The 20,831-nt window shown below is 37.7% G+C and overlaps 1 protein-coding gene across 8 annotated transcripts in view; it reads left to right on the plus strand.

The window, feature by feature from the left end:
• LOC105466638 (ankyrin repeat and SOCS box containing 5) overlaps positions 1–20,391 on the plus strand; it is a 67,095-nt gene extending 46,704 nt beyond the window's left edge. For 7 of the 8 annotated variants that reach the window (XM_071092804.1, XM_011715702.3, XM_011715701.3 and 4 more), the window contains 6 exons: positions 10,007–10,086; positions 13,083–13,190; positions 13,906–14,056; positions 14,216–14,350; positions 17,061–17,252; positions 18,342–20,391. In XM_071092804.1, coding sequence (XP_070948905.1) covers positions 10,007–10,086; positions 13,083–13,190; positions 13,906–14,056; positions 14,216–14,350; positions 17,061–17,252; positions 18,342–18,469 — 794 coding nt within the window. In that variant the 3' untranslated portion in view covers positions 18,470–20,391. Of the gene's footprint in view, positions 1–2,881; positions 3,376–10,006; positions 10,087–13,082; positions 13,191–13,905; positions 14,057–14,215; positions 14,351–17,060; positions 17,253–18,341 lie in introns of all 8 variants that reach the window. The other variant, XM_071092807.1, reaches the window with a different exon arrangement.
• Positions 20,392–20,831: the final 440 nt, after the last annotated feature.

Below are 20,831 nucleotides of genomic sequence, written 5' to 3' on the forward strand. Positions count from 1 at the left end.
AAGTAGAGCAGGGAAAGGAGACAAAGAATGAATGTTAGGGAAGGAACAGGGAGGACTTTTTAATAGAAGGTTGTCAAGAAGGCCTGTCTGATAAGGTGATATTTCAGGGAGCACTAAAGTCAGAGAACAAGTGATGTGTGTCTCAGAAAGGAGTACTTCAGAAAGAGCAAACAGAAGGTTGTGTAAGGAAAAGCAAGGAGGCCAGTATGGCTGGATGAGGATGACGGGCCTAGGAAAAAGTGCGTAGAACCCGAGATCAGAGCCTGGAGAGTTCATAGGTCATGACAAAGGCTTTGGATTTTATTCCAGGTGAGAAGGGAAGCCATTGGATTCTTTCTAGCTTCCAAAGGATTGCTTTGGCTCCCATGTTTAGTAAAGATTACTGGAAGGGCATGGGCAGAAACACACTGACTAGTTAGGAGACTTTTGCAATACATCAGATGAGAATAATGGTGGCTTGGACTAGGGTATAGTGGTGGAGGTTGAGATACAAAGTTTGGATACATTTAAATGATAGAGGCAAAATGACTTCCTGGTGTGGGCCTGGCGGTCGAGAGAAATAGAAACTAAGGATTATGCAAAGGGTTTTGGCCTTGAAGCACCTGGATGAGTGGAGTTACCATTTGCGGATCAGGAGACGTTAGGAGTAGTGAATCAAGGGTTCAGTTTGGGACATGTTAAGTTGAATTACCTATTTATATATTCAAGTGGAGAAGCTGAATAGCCAAACCTAAAATTGGGGTAATCAACATGTGGATAATATTTATGTTCATGGCACTAATAGGGAGCTCCTCAAGAGTAAGTGTAGATAGATCCAAAGACTGAGCTTGGATGGTGAGGACTCAAGGTGGAGAAAGAAACCACAACAACAACAGAAAAAAACACTGGGTCAAATATAACTGACTCCTTTCGAAGAAGCATATGAAACATTCGATATAGAGTTTCCTTGACAATTATTGTGCTTAAATTTGAGACCATATTATTACTACCAGGTGATGGAGGGAAATGGTAACACTGTTTAAACCAATAGAAAAATGAAAAAGGAATAGCTAATCGTAAGAGAAAGGTGTTGGCTTTTAGAAATGTATTGAGATGCCAGGAAAGTGTCTAGGTGAATCCCCAGAAGTAAATTTTAACATGTGGCACTGAAATTTGTGGGAAAGATCAGCGTGGGAGCTATGTAGATTAGAGTAATCCATATGCATGTAATAATTGTTACTAAATTTTGACAATTCTCTCTTTTTATCTCCTACGGATATATAGGCAAGAGGAATAAAATGAGATAAAGCATCATTATCTTAAATAAGTTATCCTTCCTTCTGTTTGGAAGATGTAGTTAAAAGCTGATAGGGAAGATATATGAAAGTAATTGTTTAAGATGAAATTTGGACTGTATTTGTGATGTTTCAAATGCATTTAGTACTGTGCTAAGTACTTTACATTCATTACAATTCAATTAGGTAGGCAGAATCACCCTTGTTTTTACAGTTGAGAAAACTGAGTTTCAAGATGTTAACTGCCAAAGGTCACATAACTAGTGAATATCTATGCTGGAATTTGAACTCAGGTCTATCTTATACTTAAATCCAGCACTCTCTATCCATGGCACCAGTGATCAGTAATAGTTAACTGAGAAAACTGGTAGCTTGAAAATTATTGTGCTTCAATTTGAGACCGTATGATTATTACCAGGTGATGGAGGGAAATGATAATACTGGTTAAACCAACAGAGAAGTGAAAAAGGAATAGCTAGTCTTAAGATAAAGACGTTGGCTTTTAGAAATGCATTGAAATGCCAGACATTATTTCCCTTGAAACCATGTTTCAAGGATTTCTGTGGCTCTGTGGTTGTCTGAAAGTATACAATAAAGGCTAGTAAATGCCTGGTGATTTTTTATTTGCTTATAAACTTGTGAGCAGAGATGGGCTAGATGTTGTCCAGTCTGAAGCTTATACTGTATACACTTTAGGGGCTCCTTTAAAAAAAGTAACTTGAAATTAGGGACAGAGTCTTAGAAGGGGAGTCTGTGCAGGTTAGGGGTTTCACTGGCTTCATGGTAAATCCACCTCCATTGTGAAGACGCTTGTTGGTTTAATATTTTACAGGGGCTGGGCTCGGTGGCTCACACCTGTAATTCCAGCACTTTGGGAGGCCGAGGTGGGTAGATCATCTGAGGTCAGGAGTTTGAGACCAGGCTGACTAACATGGTGAAACCCCCATTCTACTAAAAATACAAAAATTAGACCGGTGTGGTGGCGCATGTCTGTAATCCTAGCTACTTGTGTGGCTGAGGCAGGGGAATCACTGGAACCCGGGAGTTGAAGGTTGCAGTGAGCCAAGATTGCGCCATTGCACTCCAGCCTGGGCGACAGGAGCGAAACTCCATCTAAAAAAAAAAATATATATATATATATATATATATATATAATGTATAGTAAGAGATCTAAAAAAGGTATTGCCATTTTTTACTGAAATGAAAATGTTATATGAAAATGTCATTGCTTATTCCCTCTCCTTATAATTAATTCCCTTATTTTCCTATTTTGAGAACACTGAGGAAGAGCGGGTGTGGCTAAACTCTGCACCATCGCTAAGCCTGCTCTCTATTGAGTCCACATCCTGCTTCTGCTGATGGGATGTTCTAAGATTGGGAGCAGGTAAAGGCTTTTTTGTTTATTTGTTTTGTTTTATTTTGAGACAAGGTCTCACTCTGTTGCCCAAGCTGGAGTGCAGTATTAGGAACACAGCTCACTGCAGCCTCAAACTCAGGCTCTAGCAATCCTCTCATCTTAGGACTTCCCTAGTAGCTGGGACTTACAGGGACACACCACCGTGCCCAGATAATTTTTTAAATTTACTTTTCTTTTTTTTTTTTTGCAGACACAAGTTCTCTCACGATGTTGCCCAGGCTGATCTCAAACTCCTGGGCTCAAGTGATCCTTCAGCCTCAGACTCCAGAGCAGCTGGGATTACAGGCATAAGCCATCGGCCCCGGCCACAAAGACATTTTTAATAATAATACGGTTTTTCCATGGCCATGGACAGAGGTCTAATTGTAGTGCTTTTATTTCAATTCAGGGCACATGTTGTAAGGAGAAAAAGTAAGTTAGGACCAGAAATTTCTCAAGTAAAGAGGAGTGATCAATAAGAAAAAGCAATTTTGAAAATAAATCACCTTTTCAACAGCTTTTTTCTTTTTGGAGGCTGACGGTCATATTACAAGGAGCTCGGAGCTCCTTAAAATGGCCGAACAGAACTAGCAAATGACAAGTGATTTTTTCTTTTCTTGCTGATTAAAAAAAAAAAAAAAAGCATGAGTCGGATTTACCTCGACAGTGGCTGGTGTGAAGTACCATGGGGAGATGGTGATTTAGGTATGGTATCAAACCTTACAAAATCGCATAGATATAAAAACGTGAGTGTTTTTCTCTAGCAATGTGGTGTTTACAAAACAGGGCAGGCTCTCTCCCTGTAAATTATATACCAGATGTCTGGGAACAAGAGTTGCTTCTAAATATAGTCAGAGCCACCTCCTGTGTAGCTACAGAGAGAGAATAACTAGGAATTTGATTAGCATGATGAAAGTTACAGACACTTTATAAAACAATTTCACACTGAATAATTTATCCTAAAGAGTTTAATTACACATTTTTTAAAGTAAGGGTTGCATTGCTTTTATCTTAGACACTCAATGAAAGTCTAACACAATAATAAAAGTAGTAAGTAGCTGTACATAAAGATATTTATATCTTGTTTGGTCTTGAGATGGCTCATAAATCTCTCTGATATAAAGCATATTGATATTGAAAGATAAGATATTTAATATTAAATATATTTGAATAGAAATCTGTAGTTACTAAATTTCAGATTTTGAAGGGGAAAAACAAGGTGTGAAAACTTAGTTCATACAGAAATTGGAAGGTGATATACATTGTAGTACCTTTGATTCTCATATGTTATTAGATTAATTACATAAATTCTTCTAAGGAATTATAAGAAAATAAATTACAGGGAAATAAATACACAGTTCAAAACAAGTAAGATTCGTTTTCATTGAGTGGTATACATGTTCCAGAAATTACTTCTGTAATAGATTGATACAGCTTCATTTTTTGTTTCTCATTTCAGAAAGAAAAAAATGTAACAGCAGCTGTTGGTTGTTGGCTTATATATATTTATAAATCACTCAATTGTTTTATGTCATTTAATTAAGGTGACAGTGCAGAAAAATATTTTAGTCAATAAATGATGTTATTTATTACTTAAGTTTCCCTATCTTGGGAGGAAATATTGTTCCCTAAAACTCATATTAAAATCTCCCCCATTTACCAGCTTATGTTTAGCCAATAATGCTAGTTATTATTTATTGTGCATTTAGAGAGCAGGCACTTAACATGCTCGTTTCTAATCCTCCCTCAATCCTGCTTCATGGATTGTGCTTTTCTCATTTGATGAGGAAACAAAACCTCAGGGAGGTTAGATGACTTTATAAAGGCTACTGTCCTAAGCTGGGGTGCCAATCCAGGCCTGCCCAGCCCCGCAGCCTTTTTCCTACACTTGATCCCATTTCTCACTTCCTCCTACTCTCTATTTTCTTCTTCTCCTTCTGCTCTCCACTCCCATCCCCCTTCTTCAAGGAACAGTGAGAGATTGCAAGGTCCTTTGCAGGTGGGCAGAGCTCAGTTCATGAAATGATAGCATGTGCTTCGTTCTTGCAAGATGGGCCAAGGGCTCCCTCATCCAACATTCAAAACTCGTTTCTGAGGATGACGATGACATTCAACTTTTTCATGCCAAAGGAGGTCCTATTAATAGAAATAATAGCAAGTGCACATACATAATATCTCGCTTCAGTTTTTTTTTTTTTTCTTTTCCTCTCCTCATCTTGATGGACTTAAGTTTGGATGATAAAGAAAATGGCAGTGGGGCCAGAAAGCTAAGTGACAGCCTGGGGGGAAACTGGGGGATGGGATTTGGAGACTGACATTTCTTTATTTTGTCCCTGATGTGGCCTGCTTTCTAAATAATCCTTTCCTTCTCTCTCTCTCTCTCTCTCTCTCTCTCTCTCTCAATCCCAGCAAGTAATGCTGAAATTGTTCAGAAGACTAATACAATCATTTTGATGAACAAACACATTAGTATGCAAGGGAGAAGAGCTGGCTGGAAGAAACATCAAGTACCCTTCAGCTACAAATATTGTTAGCTTTACTTCCCCTTAAAGGCCATCGTAATATACTAGAAAGGAATGATTCCAGAATGAATCCCAAAGGCCACGTCTCTAGGCCTTTACCATTCCCAACAACATCTGGTTAATTGTCCTGTTAGCTAGTGACAGTGGAAAAATAGGCAGGGATAATGGGTCGACACCATATAATTCACCACCTGTGTTTAAGAGATAAATTAAGGATAATTAAATATACTATTATACAAGAGAGAAACTGATCATTATAAATATTATGAGTGATTATTTAAATCTAAACACATTTAGGCATTGATTACTAAAATTTTTATGGATTTATTATTGCTTTGCTGATTAAACTGAACAAAGTGGCTTCACATATGCAATCTATTTGCAAAGTTAGTATTATAATTTTCATATTTTCTTAAATATTTAAGTATTCACAAAAAATTGATATATGTTCTGAAGCTCTGCAGAATTTCGTTCTGCAATCATGTTGTTTAATGATGATACAAACAGAGGCCTACGATTTTTAAAGCATCAGATTTCATCTTAGAAGCTGGAACTGGCAAAATGCTTTCCCCAAAAGAACATTATTTGTGATGATGACGTTTGCATTTTACCTAATGATAATATAATGTTCCAATTTCGTATAAGTTATTACTTTGCCACCAATTTTTGGCCTACCAAAAAATATTTATTGGTGTGCATTATTGCAGTTCTGCCTTGAATATAGAATACAGCTGTCACACAGTAGAAAGAAGTAATACACAGTATGGCTAATCACAGTAACTTGTTGCAAATGAAAACTCAAAAGAATTATGTGTCTGGCTTACTAACTTTTCTAGATAAGTGAGAAATAACACTAGATGGAAACTTATATCTGTTATTGAGAGAGAAAGTATACATTAGTCTTCTTTTGGGAGTTGTAACATCTTTAATTGTAAACCTCAATTATTGTTATTCTGTAATTCAGGATAAACACCAATGCAAGAAACTGGCTGGGAGTTCTATCATTTCAGGGACATACTCCAGGAATTGCTTTTCTTCTTATAAATACGTGATAAGACTTAATTGTCATTGTCTTTTTTTCTATTGAAATCAGGGAGTAGAATAAATTTGCTGAAAAGGAATCAGAATGAAACAGATTATATTTTAAAATAATAAGAGATGATTACTAAAGACTGTGTAGACAATAGAAATTCCCTGACTATCTAAGAAACAGAACCCAAGAATGAGAAAAGTACTTTTAATTTTCAACCCACTAAATTAAAAAGATCTTGCTAAAACTTAGAATCAAAGTGAGCCTTTGCCTCCCTAATTTGTTTACTTACAATTTAGCATGGATTACAACATTCCTGTACTATTGCTATGGTATCTTGTTTCAGTAAACTTTATCTTGTCAAGCAACAGCCTACGTTTGCTAAGAATACAATGAAATAAAACTTCTATTTAGATTGAAGGGTTTTATTTTGGAGGGGGTGTTAGAAGGAAAAATATAGTAATGAAATCAATGACAGGAACAAAATGTCTCAGAGAGATGTATGCTGTTACCATTGGCTAAAATGTTTCACATACTCTGTGCATAAGAGTGTGTGTGTATTGAGAGATAGGATCACTATCTCTCAACAAGTGAAAAGTATTGTCACTGCAGGTAGGAGGCTGCAGTTTCAATTTTACATCCACCCCTTTCTAGCTGTGTGACCTTAGGCAAGTTATTTAACTTCTGCGTGTCACAGTTTCTTCACCTGGAAAACAGAGATGATAATAGCGCCCACCTCAAAGGATCAGGGTGAGGATAAAACAAGTAAATTTATGCCCAGCAACCAGGGCAGGACCTGGTGTATGGTGAGGACTGTGCAAGCATTCTCTGCTTTTATTTAGGCAATCAGGTTATCATTAAATAAGTTGGTTTTTCTCAATGTTAAGATTGTTACTCCAGCCTGGTGCAGAGGGCAGAAGTCATTTACCAGTTATCAATCCCTTTGTGTCTGGTAATATTACAGAATTTTCTCAGAAATACAAATCCTACGGGAGAGGAGGCATAGTTTCTCTTCTCTATGTTGACTTACAAGTAATGGTAATAGCAGGTAATGTTGAATGGTGTTTACTATGTGCATATGCTAGTCTAAGTGCAATGTATATTATCTGATTTAGTTTCTCATATCTCCTTGAGGTATATACAATTATTATTTCCATCTTCAACTTGAGGAAATGAAATCTAGATGAAATGTAATGATTTAGAGAGTCGTATGGTCTAACTCCAGAGCTGATGCTCCTAGGCCTGACTGGCATGACCATGCATTGTCTTCTTTGTTTTGCCTTTTGGTTTATGCAGAGTGATTTTACTGCAGGGGAGATAATGAGCTGCCTTGGAGGTCTTTCCTTATCACAATGATGATACCCATTTTGTAGCAACAGGCAATAGAATGCTTAACCACTAGGACACTGTTGAGAATCACTCAGGAGAGCTTGGGTGCAGAAGCAGTGCTCATGCTTCACTTCAGACATGGGGCTCAGCTACTTGCCCTCCATGGCAACATGTTGCAGCCCCTACACCGCAGAGTCTGGGCAAGCTGAGGTGGGGGGACCACAGGATATAGTAGAAGGAGCTGGGAGTGTGGTGAGGTGGGCATTCAAGCTGCTATTCCTGCTAAAAGGACAAAACAAAATTGAGAGGAGGGGTTCATTGTGAAAAACCATGAAAAGAACTTTTTTGTGGCTGATCTGGTGACCCTAATTCTCCTCTTCTCTGTTAGGTGTATTAGTCAGGGTTATCCAGAGAGATGGAACAAATAGGTGATAGAGATAGATAGATAGATAGATAGATAGATAGATAGATAGATAGATAGATAGATAGATAGATAGATAGATAGATAGACAGACAGACAGACAGACAGACAGAGAAAGATGTAGATAAATGAGAGGAGATTTATTAGGGGAATGGGCTCACATGACTGGAGGCTGATAAGTCTGGCGACAGGCTGTCTGTAAGCTGGAGACCCTGGAATGTGGTAGCATGGCTCAGTCCAAGTACCAAAGCCTCAGAACCAGGAAAGCCAATGTAATTCTCTGTTAGAGGCCACAGGCTTGAGAACCCAGGGGACCACTGAAGTCCTGGGAATCTCAAGGTCAGAGAAAGCCTGGAGTTCTGATGTCCAAGGGCCGGAGGAAGAGAGTGTCCCAACACCAGGAGAGTTTTTTCGTTCTTTCCAGGCCACCAACCATATGATAGTGCCCATCCATACTGCAAGAAGCTCTTCTCCACTCAGCCACCTACTCACAAGACAATCTCCTCTGGAAACACCCTCACAGACACACTCATAAGGAGTACTTTGCCCATTCTCTAGGTGTTCTTTAATTCAGTCAAGTTGACATCTGAAATTTACCATCACTAATCCACCCCTTGTCAACGTGGCTCCTACATGCATCTTCTTAAGCCACATAATCTCCAAAACAAATGCAACAACAAGGTAATGGTTCCACCAGATATAATATTACTATCCTGACAATAACAGAAAACGCACTAATCCCTTCTCCAGAAGAAGAGGTAAAGTTCTGGGATGATGTTTACTCCTTTCCTGATATCTCACGATTTAAAAAATCAGTACATCTTATGCTACCTATAAAGGAATAAAAAGGGAATGAAAATAAAGATAAATTTGCTTAATATATGTTAACATATTCTTAACAAAATAGGGAGAAAGTACTTATGACAATTATAGTTCTCATGTCTGTCACTTGTCACGTGATCATAGCTGGTGTTTACAACTACCTTCTTCTACTACCCATTATGTAACCCCTTTGCCTTCAGCAAGCATCCTTGCTGGTCATACTTCTTTATCTGGCAAGATGACCCAAACCTTCATTCCTGCTGCGCCATTCATAGTCCTGCCTGGATTGGGTGTTGTGATTTTCCTTTGATCTTATTCACAGGGCATGATAATACTAAGAGATGCCCTAAAGGATCTCCTATACTCTGGACATACTCTTCCTTAGCTCCATTGTGGGGTACTAGTCCAGTTTCCCCATGGAAGTCTGGATCTGTCACCCCAGTCAACACCATAACTCCCTTCTTTGCCTTGACTCAGAGGCGGGAGGAGCTCATTCTGAGCTTCCATGGCAATGGAATCATTGTTGTATCTCTGGGCGGCAGCATTCCTCCCTCTGGAACTAAGACCTCTAGGCCAGCCAAGCATAAAGTCAGGAAGAAAAATGTTACTAGTGGTTCACTAGGGGTAATAGTGAGTGCAGATAATTCAAAAGGCATAGTAAGCCGGGCGCGGTGGCTCACGCCTATAATCCCAGCACTTTGGGAGACCGAGGCAGGTGGATCCCTTGAGGTCAGGAGTTCAAGACTAGCCTGGCCAACATGGTGAAACCCTGTCTCTACTAAAAATACAAAACTGATCCAGGCGTGGTGGTGTGCGCCTGTAGTCCCGGCTATGCAAGAGACTGAGGCGGGATAATCTCTTGACCTGGGAGACAGAGGTTGTACTGAGCTGAGATCATGCCACTGCACTCTAGCCTGGGCAACAGAGTGAGATTCCATCTATAAACAAAAATAAAAAAAAAATAAAAAAAGGCACAGTAAGTCTAGGGTGGGTCAATTTCAGAGCATGCATCGTGGCTCATGTTGGGAACTGCCTATCTGGTTCCTGCAATAAAAGTCAAATTTCCTAATATACAGTATAAGTATCTGGGTCACCCTGTTGAGAACTGCGTGTGAATAATTTATGTGACCTTGGAATTGATTGTATCTACTAGTAATCACTTTGACTCACAGATTTTTGTTTTCTATTTTTTTTTTTTTTTTTTTTTGACAGGTTCCTGGGCAGATCGATCACCACTACATGAAGCCGCAAGTCAAGGTCGCCTTCTTGCTCTGAGAACATTATTATCACAGGTAATATATTACAAATAGTTTAAAATATACCCCCTTTCCATGTGCATAGAACATGGTCAAAATAAATCAATCCAAATATAATAAAACTACTTGATTTTTACTTCTGCTCTTTTATTTTAACTCATGTCGGAGAAGTCAATAGTTTCTCACTTATCTTTGAAACTTCTTTTATAAATATTTTGATATAATTGTATGTCTTAGTATTTTAAATTTCCCAGACAGCATATTTGTTCATCGATAGACATTTAAGGAAGTAATGATTGGATTTATGTGTTATTGATTAAGCTTTCTAAATATGCTTAACTCTGCACAATTGTACAGCTAATTACAGACTTAGTTCAGTAATAAAATATCCAAAAAGAAGTCATCAGATCAGATGCCAAAGCAATCTTGTTTACTTTATGGTAATCTGTGATATGCTCTGGGGAATTGCCTAACAAAACTACAGGACAACCATTTCTATACTTGCCTGCTCAGCAGACTCACCAGAGGAAAAATGAAAAACACAAATCCTTATTGAGAAAACCACTCTGGCTTGGGTATTTTTTTGTTGTTGTTGAAAGCTTCTGATGTATTTCAAATGCACAACCAGGCTGGGCACGGTGGCTCATGCCTGTAATTCCAGAACTTTGGGAGGCGGAGGCAGGTGGATCACCTGAGGTCAGGAGTTCGAGACCAGCCTGACCAACATGGTGAAACCCCATCTCTACTAAAACTGCAAAAATGAGCCGGGCATGGTGGCTAGGGCCTGTAATCCCAGCTACTTGGGAGGCTGAGACAGGAGAATCAATTGGACCCAGGAGGCAGAGGTTGCAGTGAGCCAAGTTCATGCCAGAGTACTCTAGCTTGGGCGACAGAGCAAGTGAGACTCCATCTCAAAAAAAAAAAAAAAAATCAAATGCACACCCAGATCTGGAAGTCATGTGCTCGTGTTTCCCAGTCTCAAGGAGAAAGAACATTCTCAGATGACTACGAAGAAGGAAAAGGGGAAAGGTCGTGTTGCCCAATTTAAACAGCACTGCCTGGGTCTCAAGACCTGGATCCTAGGCTGGCACTTGAAGTGAACCACAACCTGCCTGAGACTCCTTTTCTCATCTGTAGAGTGAGACACTTCCTTAGGGTCTTCCAGTTCTGTCATAACCATATGACTATTTTGTTTTGTTCATCACTTGATGGGAGGAAAATAAACACTGAAAAGGGGTCAACAATTTCTGAAGGGTAATTCCTCAGAAAGGGCCATGCAGTTCTTTGAAGAAGAGCTGTCTTAGGATATTTTTCAGTGTGTGTCTCTAATCCACAGACAGTTCAGCCAAGAATCACGAGACGCTGTCCCCAGAGCCTGATGCGAAAGGGAGTCTCAGCCTTCTCAGGTGCTTCTGCCATCCGGTGCCTCTAGTGTGTGGCCGTGTGGGATTAGCTTCCCAAGTCTAACTGCTGGCTAGCCAACTCGAAATCTTTGAAAGGATTATGTTTTCTTGCCTTCATTTAAAAATTCTTCATGTCAGGCCGGGCGCGGTGGCTCAAGCCTGTAATCCCAGCACTTTGGGAGGCCGAGGCGGGTGGATCACGAGGTCAGGAGATCGAGACCATCCTGGCTAACATGGTGAAACCCCGTCTCTACTAAAAATACAAAAAACTAGCCGGGCGTGGTGGCGGGCGCCTGTAGTCTCAGCTACTTGGGAGGCTGAGGCGGGAGAATGGCGTGAACCCGGGAGGCGGAGTTTGCAGTGAGCCGAGATCACGCCACTGCACTCCAGCCTGGGAGACACAGCAAGACTCCGTCTCAGAAAAAAAAAAAAAAAAAAAAAAAATTCTTCATGTCTATATTGGTGTTACAGATCTTGGTGATCTGTAGTATGTTATGAGGATTTGGCTTTGAGGTTCTTCCTGTTACAGTACTTAGTATGCTTGTCAACAGACAATGAAATACCAAAGATATCAAGAAGGTAAACAATCTCACATCCTAATAGTATTTAATTATTTCAGTGTGATATTCTGAGTTTGATTGGAATACAGTGAAAAAGTGTTTCCTTAGTTTTGATTGAATAATTGCAATAAAATAATGTTTTCATACGCTGGGCATTATAATAATAATTGCTTTACATGCATCATCTCATTTAATTTTCATGATAATCTTCAAATTTAGAGGTTAGGGTATTTGTCCAAATTAAAGCTATTCATGATGGAGCCGCGCTTCAAACCCAAGTCTAATTGATTTTGTAGTCAGAGTTCTTAACCACCAGCACACAACTTCATCATACCTATTTAGGGACAAAAATTCACAAAACTGTTTACTATAGTATAGAGTATTTTTCTCCCACTCTTGACTGACCGGTAATTTTATAGCCTCAATCAAAACAAGTCAGCCGGGTGTGGTGGCTCACGCCTGTAATCCCAGTACTTTGGGAGGCTGAGGCGGGTGGATCACGAGATCAGGAGATAGAGACCATCCTGGCTGACATGGTGAAACCCCATCTCTACTGAAAATACAAAAAAATTAGCCGGGCGCGGTGGCGGACACCTGTAGTCCCAGCTACTCGGGAGACTGTGGCAGGAGAATGGCGTGAACTTGGGAGGCTGAGGTTGCAGTGAGCCGAGATCGCGCCACTGCACTCCAGCCTGGGCGACAGAGCGAGGCTCCATCTCAAAAAAAAAAAAAGTCTTTAGTTCTACAAAACAAAAAGGAGTGTTTAATTCTACAAAACAAAGCACAAAATAAGGACAAAAACTATTAAGAAAGCAACATTTAAAGAAAATGTGCCGGAATCTATTGAACCGAATACTTAAGGCATTATTGGGTCCAGGCATGATGGTGCCACAATGATAGGGCTAGGAGTCCAGACAACGGATTGACCTCATGGCATTTGAACTGGCCTATCCTGCTAAACTGGAAACTGGTTTGCCTGAGATTCTTTAATCTCTAAAATATATCACTCTCTAGTGATTTTTTAAGTATATAACTCTTTGCTCACCTTTCACAATTATGTCACATTTAGGGTTATAATGTAAATGCAGTAACCTTAGACCACGTCACCCCATTGCACGAAGCCTGCCTCGGAGATCACGTGGCATGCGCCAGAACTCTGCTGGAAGCAGGGGCTAATGTAAGTACCTTTCAAAACATTAATAATTCAACATCTACCGACAGAGAGAATCCAACAGAGTTCTCATTTTACTTCTCCCTTCATTCTCGGTAATTTTCAAAAATAACAGAATAAAAATAAAGCTCTCGAATTCCTTAGCCTTCTTATTGCACTCTGAAAAGGATTTCCAATCATTGCATAAATGGGTAGCACGCTGCATCGTAATATAGACTATTCTCTAGGTTATTTCCTGCTTTCATGACTCTAAATAGCAGTCGATGAACATATTTAGGTCTATAATGTTTGCCCATCTTTTGGGTGATTTTCCTTAAATAAAGTCTCAGAAATAGAATTACCAATTTTACCACTTTAAACTAGCAATGTGGCTTCATTACAACTTCATCATCATTACACTTTTTTCTTCATGTTTATTCTTACTGAAAAGTATCTAATCATTGAATTAGATCTTATTTGCTATTTGAGCATGCATTTTTTTTCATTATTTCCACTAGTTTTATGCCCATTCCAATGAATTCTCTGCCACATCATATTTCTGTCTGTTTTACAGCTTTTCTTGTTGATGCGTAAAAGCAAAATATACTTTGTCATATTTACTGTGTACATTTTCCCAAGTATTTCTGTTAGCCAATCACATACCTTTTGAAAATGCATCACTAAGTTAGTTAATCATGTATGACTTATGAATCTTATTTTTGGATATTTTGGTTTGGTTTAGGTAAATGCAATCACGATAGATGGCGTGACTCCGTTATTCAACGCATGCTCCCAAGGCAGTCCAAGCTGTGCAGAGCTGCTTCTGGAGTATGGCGCCAAAGCCCAGCTGGAGTCCTGTCTTCCATCCCCCACGCATGAGGCCGCCAGTAAAGGTAACTTAGTTCTGGGATTAAGTGACAAGGGGAGAAAGTTTCTTTAGCAACCTGCAGTGCTCTGTTGATCTTTCAGTGAATGATACCACAGGGCAAGCCTGGGGTGAGGTGTGTGGGGTGGATGGGCATTAAGTAAAATCCTCTACTTTGTGTTGGCAGGTCACCATGAATGTCTTGACATCCTGATATCCTGGGGCATAGACGTTGACCAAGACATTCCTCATTTGGGAACTCCTCTCTATGTAGCTTGTATGTCACAGCAATTCCATTGCATCTGGAAACTTCTTTATGCTGGTATTTTCCTTTAAAACATCTTCCGTTCTGTCCATACACACAAGCAGTTATTTATTTCTCTAAATGAGCATCTTTAAAAATTAGATCTCATTGCTAAATATGTTCTTATTGTAAGCATTTTCACACATGAATAGAGAACCAATAAAAAGAACTTCATTCTTGATAAGTCGGCTTCCCAGCTCACAGATAGATACATCATCTCTGCATTTTGCATGCCCTGCATTAGCAGACATGTGGGTATGTAATGGAGTCTGAAAGCTCTACTTTTAGGTCATAAAATTAGGATCCTCAAGATTGAATATGATGTTGCCAAGTATGTATATATCTTGGAACAAATCCATCAAAAGAAATTTTCAGGATAGTAACTGCTTGGACAAGCTCATCTTCTGCTAACCTTAAAAACTCACGCACTTTTGTAGACTTTGTACTTTTTGTCCTGCTTACTTGAAAAGACTTACTGCCCTTTTCCACTTACTTGAAAGAAATCAATTCCTCAAGGTTTGTTTCAAGTTCAGCTTTAGTCCCTGAAAAACATTTCTAACCCATTGAGACCATAGTGGTCCCACTCACCATAGGACTCAGAGTCTCGTTAGGATTTGGATCACACCTTTTTTCCATTCCTGTTTTCTCTAGCAAGGTTCCTCTCTCTCATCTTCTCATGTGATAGATGTTTAGAAGATAGATAAAATGAGTAAATGGAGTTCTATGCTATTTATTGTTTATGAGAGTCATTTGATCCCTGATATATACTGACCTTTTTTTTTAGTAGCCCTTTTATGCACTACTCACATTATCTTAGCTAACTGAGAAACTTCTTGCAAGCAGGGTCTACATCTACACTTTCATTCTCATTATACCTACTCAGTCTTAGACATGAGTTCTGTTAATAGTCATTGACAGATTGTTATTTTTTGGCTATATTCTCCCGTGAAGTTTGTATGATCGATAGAGTTTATGCTTTCTAGCAAGCTTGTCCAACCTGCAGCCCATGAGCCCCATGTGGCTCAGGATGGCTTTGAATGCAGCCCAATAAAAATTCATAAACTTTCTTAAAACATTATAAGATTTTATTTTATTTTATTTTTAGCTCATCAGCTATCATTAGTGTTAGTGTATTATATTTATGGCCCAAGACAATTCTTCTTCCAATGTGGCCAAGGGAAGCCAAATGATTGGACATCCCTGCTTTAAAGCCTTTTGTTTGTTTGCTAGGAATATTATTCTTTCCACCAAACATTTTATACTGGGTTTTAAAAAATATGGGCCTGTAATCCCAGCACTTTGGAAGGCCTAGGCAAGTGGATCACCTGAAGTCAGGAGTTTGAGACCCACCTGGCCAACATGGTGAAACCCTGTCGCTACTAAAAGTACAAAAATTAGCTAGGCATGGTGGCACGTGCCTGTAGTCCCAGCTACTCGGGAGGCTGAGGCAGGAGAATCACTTGAACCCAGGAGGCAGAGGTAACAGTGAGCCGAGATCGCGCCACTGCACTCCAGCCTGAGTGACAGAATGAGACTCCGTCTCTCTCTCTCTCTCTATATATATATATATATGTATATATACACACACATATATATGGAAAAAGTACTGTTAGTATTTGTTGATTGATTGTTATTTTCAGGCCCTTTTCTTCCATAAAATTGACATAACCAACAAAGTTTATGCTTTCTCTATGGAAATTTTGTTATGGAATATAATTTTTTCACTAAACATCTTATATTTGTTTTAAAAATATTGAAAATGATTACATTTATTGAAATTTGAAAGGAGCAGAAGGGCCATAAAGGGACACTTAAAGTGTACTGCCTCGTAAACACATCGTTAGTTTTAAAGATCGTATCGGAAAACAGAGTTGAAAAGAACTTATGCTTTTTTATTGGTACACATTTCTGGTGTTGTAACCGTTTATGTACCAGAAAATGGGATGGTTATTTTTAACAGTACTAAACAGCATTTATTTATTACAAATGCATTGAATAACCACCACGTGCCAGGATTTGCACTAGGATAAAGTAAGTATGCAGGAGGTAATTTAACATGTAGGCTGCATTTTAACATAAGCATTTTTAAAAACTTTCCTTTCATGCAGCTATCATCAGTGTGCCTTTTGATTTACAAGGCTCAATATCTTTATACACTTATTGACGTAAACTACATAAGTGAGAAATGGCAGGAAAATCTATATACATTTTACTTAAATAGCTCACATATTCATGAGTTTCCCAAGAAAACCAAAGAGCTTCATTGCCTTAAATAAATGAAAAGAATAATAGAAATAGGCACCTGAATAATTCTAAAAGCAATCAACCATGACGAAAATAAAAATGAATGAACTTTAATTGTGCACTCTTTATAATATTAGTTAATATGATTACTTTGGGGATCATTGAAAAGTTAAAAAGAATTGTATTATGATAGCTCAAGCATAAGAAAAGTGTCAGAGAGTAACATAACAAATGTATGTACCCTCTCCTATTCAGATGTGCCCAGTTTATATAGATGTTTATGTACATATGAGGCATACATGTGTATGTAGATACTGTATATATACATATATATATATATATATAAAGAAATAACTCATAACAAATGAGTTGAAGTCCCCTTAGTAACCTTCCTCTATTGCCTTTCCTTTTCTACCCTCACTGAGGCAATTGGCTTATTTAATAATTTTTATGTATATTTATCTTCACTCCCTATTACACGTAGGTGCTGATGTACAGAAAGGCAAATATTGGGATACTCCATTACATGCTGCTGCCCAACAATCCAGTACAGAAATTGTAAACTTACTGCTAGAATTTGGAGCAGATACCAATGCCAAAAATACAGAGCTTCTGCGACCTATAGATGTAGCTACGTCCAGCAGCATGGTGGAAAGAATACTGCTTCAACATGAAGGTAAGAAAAATACATGTGGAAACTTACAAAAACAAAACTATATTTGCCTAACATAGATGAAAGTGAGAGAGTTTTTGTTGGCATGGAAAGTAACAATGGCATAAAATGAGGAATATTATTTGTGAAAGTAAATAATTTTTAACTTAGGTTTTATTTATAAAGAAGATATCAACCGGGCGTGGTGGCTCACACCTGTAATCCCAGCACTTTGGGAGGCCAAGGCGGGCAGATCACAAGGTCAAGAGATCGAGACCACCCTGGCCAACATGGTGAAACCCTGTCTCTACTAAAAATACAAAAATCAGCTGGGCGTGGTGGTGCGTGCCTGTAATCTCAGCTTCTCAGGAGGCTGAGGCAGGAGAATCGCTTGCACCTGGGAGGTGGAGGTTGCAGTGAGCCGGCATTACGCCATTGCACTCCAGCCTGGCAACAGAGTGAGACTCCATCTCGGGAAAAAAAAAAAAGATATCATGATAATTTTAATTTTCTCTTCTTACCTAAACTATCGTATTTCTTTGGTTAAATCTATTCAATTAGTTTTGGTGATGCATTATATGTAGTTCTGGTATCATATCTGCTGATTTCTATTTGGAACATGCCCCATTTTATAAGGACACGAACCTCTATGACATATTATAGAAATAAAATTAGTAAATATTTTTACATTTAAGACTTTTGTTCTAAAATAGGATTTCTTAAGCCTGGTCCAAGGAGTGTAATATTTCTTTTAGCATACATATTAAACTTAATTTTAAAATTTCTCCTTTTAGTGCATAACACTTCTCAGGACTTTTTATTTATATCTCCTTCAAACAGCTGACTTTGTTTCTGAGGCTTTAAATTCAACAATTATTTCCTAAGCCTGAGGATTATAATGTTTTAAAGAACATATGTGGAATATATCTGAATTATAATATCTTACAAATAAAAGCAATATAACTGCTTACATAAATTTCCCTAGTATAGTGGTCATACTATCCTAGGTTTACTACAAAGCATTACAATTTTTATGGCTTTATGTTATATCCCTTACAACATAAAAAATTCATTTATATTTTAATTAACAAATAGTTTCATGTCTTCTTGTAGCTACCCCAAGATCTCTTTACCAACTTTGCCGACTCTGTATCCGAAGTTACATAGGAAAACCAAGATTGCACCTTATCCCACAGCTCCAGCTGCCAACATTACTGAAGAATTTCTTGCAGTATCGATAAAACAGTAAAATAATTCTAAATACCTTGAAAAATCAAAATTTCTATTTCTTTTGCTTAAGGAATAGTACATATTAAAATATGCTAAAGATAGGGTAAAAGTGAGTATGAGATCACCCAGGGAAGCAGTAAAATATCAATTTTATTTTTAAGTGTACTAGTTAGTACTATTGTTTTATCATTGATGCTGTCTTTGGATTATAGCATATTTATAATATCTATTTTTTGTTATTTCAACATACCTTCCTGTTGATTTAGGAAAAAAATAATAAAGTCTCTATCATATGTTACTTTCAGATTGGAAAGAAATAAAACTCTTAGTAAAGTTATTCATATTATATTTATAAAGGTCTATATTCTTCAACTAATGGGTTAACTTTTAATTTTGGCTATTGTAATTGGCTAACTTGTTATTGATATTGACATAAAATATGAGTATGGCTTAGCAAAGAGCAACTAATATGCTTTCTGAAACCAAGATGATGCTCGTTCAGCATTGAATGTCCACTGGTCATTAGAATGACCACTTCATAAAGATAAATTGCCCACTGCCTTGCCCCCAGCAAAGGACTCACAAGTCACTTCTTTTCTCCATAGTACATGGACCTGTTACAGAAACGTGATAGGATGAAAGGTCAGTACTGCCCTTTCACCCTGAGATATTTAGAACATTACACACCTTCTAAGGCTATTTGAAGACTGCCTCCTTCTCAGGAGTAGCCCCTGATGATCTCTTATCAAGGCTGTTATATGCATATTACTCCAGCCTTCTTCCATGTCAGAAATTGTCAACAGCTAGTGATACTTGGGCTTAAGAAAATGAACTACATATCGAATTGATGAAGAGGCCCTGGATCACATTCCAGGGATCATCACATCAGTCCAAGGATATGAAAAAACTGGAAGTTAAAAACTCAAATTGTGGAGTTTTTAAAGAGTGGGTGCCACTTAACACATTTGGAGACCTTAAAAAAATGTATATAGAGAACTTAATCGCACTGTTTCTAATTTTTTTTACACAAACAAGGATTTAGAATACACTATTTGCAGGTAATAGCAAGAGAGAGTATTGTATAAAAGAAGATTTTCCTAAGCTAGTCCTCTGCAAGGGTAAATACTATGTTTATTCTCTTCAGCTTTAACTATACTTGAGTGCAATAGAAAACATAATAAAATTTTATGCCTTTTTTGTAATTCAGGGTCTATAATGATTTTAGAAATAAGATAATCAACATACTACTCCTTGTAAAACAAAAGCAACTTTGGGTGAGTTTTATAGATTTATTAAATTTTGATAAAGTAAATATTTTGACCACTATTTTCAACAACCCAGGGTTTATTTTCTTCTGACTTCTTGTCTAACTTCCAGACTATGAGAAAATAAATTATGACTGTACATGACCCCCAGATCACTAAGCTTGCATTTTGGCAGAAAAAAGAAAAAAAAAAAAAAGCAGTTGTGATTTAAAACGTTTGTTGAGATTTTCAAACATAGAAATAAAGCTGTAGCATATTCACTAAACAATGTCTTCTATGTGGATAAGGACCTTTAAATGTGTGTTGTATAGAATATCTCACATATTTGTAATGGATAATGTGCATTAAATGGAGTTCTTATTACAGAATAACCTGGTTAAACAGGTACTAAAGCTGCTTTTGGGTAAAACAGGTTTCCACCAGTATTTTCCCTGAGCTAGAGGAGAAGTCTTAGATTGTAAGAGTAATGCAACACATCTATCTTATTAGTCTTGTGCCAATAAAAGAAGTAAATATCAAACATTAAAATGGACACTTTACAATTTCAGTATATCTGTACCTTGTATCTCAGCTTGAGTATGATTGTCTTATCAAAGTAGTGCTCTAACTTTAATGTATTTTATGTTTGTTATTATATTAAAGTGTGATTATTATTCACTGGAATAAAACACTTTGTGTTTGTCTCATTATTTTATTTTATAATGAAGGTCATGGAGTGACTCAGTTGCACTAATATTTTTCACCACCGATTTCCAAATCACCGAATCTAATCCAAAACATATTTTATATATATGGGACATATAATACGTATATGTGATATTTAATACATATATTATACATATATACATATTTTATACATATATGTATACACATACATTAAAGTTCAAGGACAAAATTTCACAAAGTAAAAGAAAAGAGTTACTATGTGACAAAAGATTTAAGAAATTTAGTAAAACAATAACTATAGATAGACACTGTTGACACAATTTTTTTGGATGAAAAAAGTAATTAAATTCCATTGCTTTTATAACCGCAGCATATATTTGGTGTTTCTGAGAAAGTAAATAGGTAGCGGAAAAGAAAGGCCTCTTCAGGCCGGGCGCGGTGG

This window comes from Macaca nemestrina, chromosome 3 (assembly GCF_043159975.1).
Source record: "Macaca nemestrina isolate mMacNem1 chromosome 3, mMacNem.hap1, whole genome shotgun sequence".
In the NCBI taxonomy this organism is placed as follows: domain Eukaryota; kingdom Metazoa; phylum Chordata; class Mammalia; order Primates; family Cercopithecidae; genus Macaca; species Macaca nemestrina.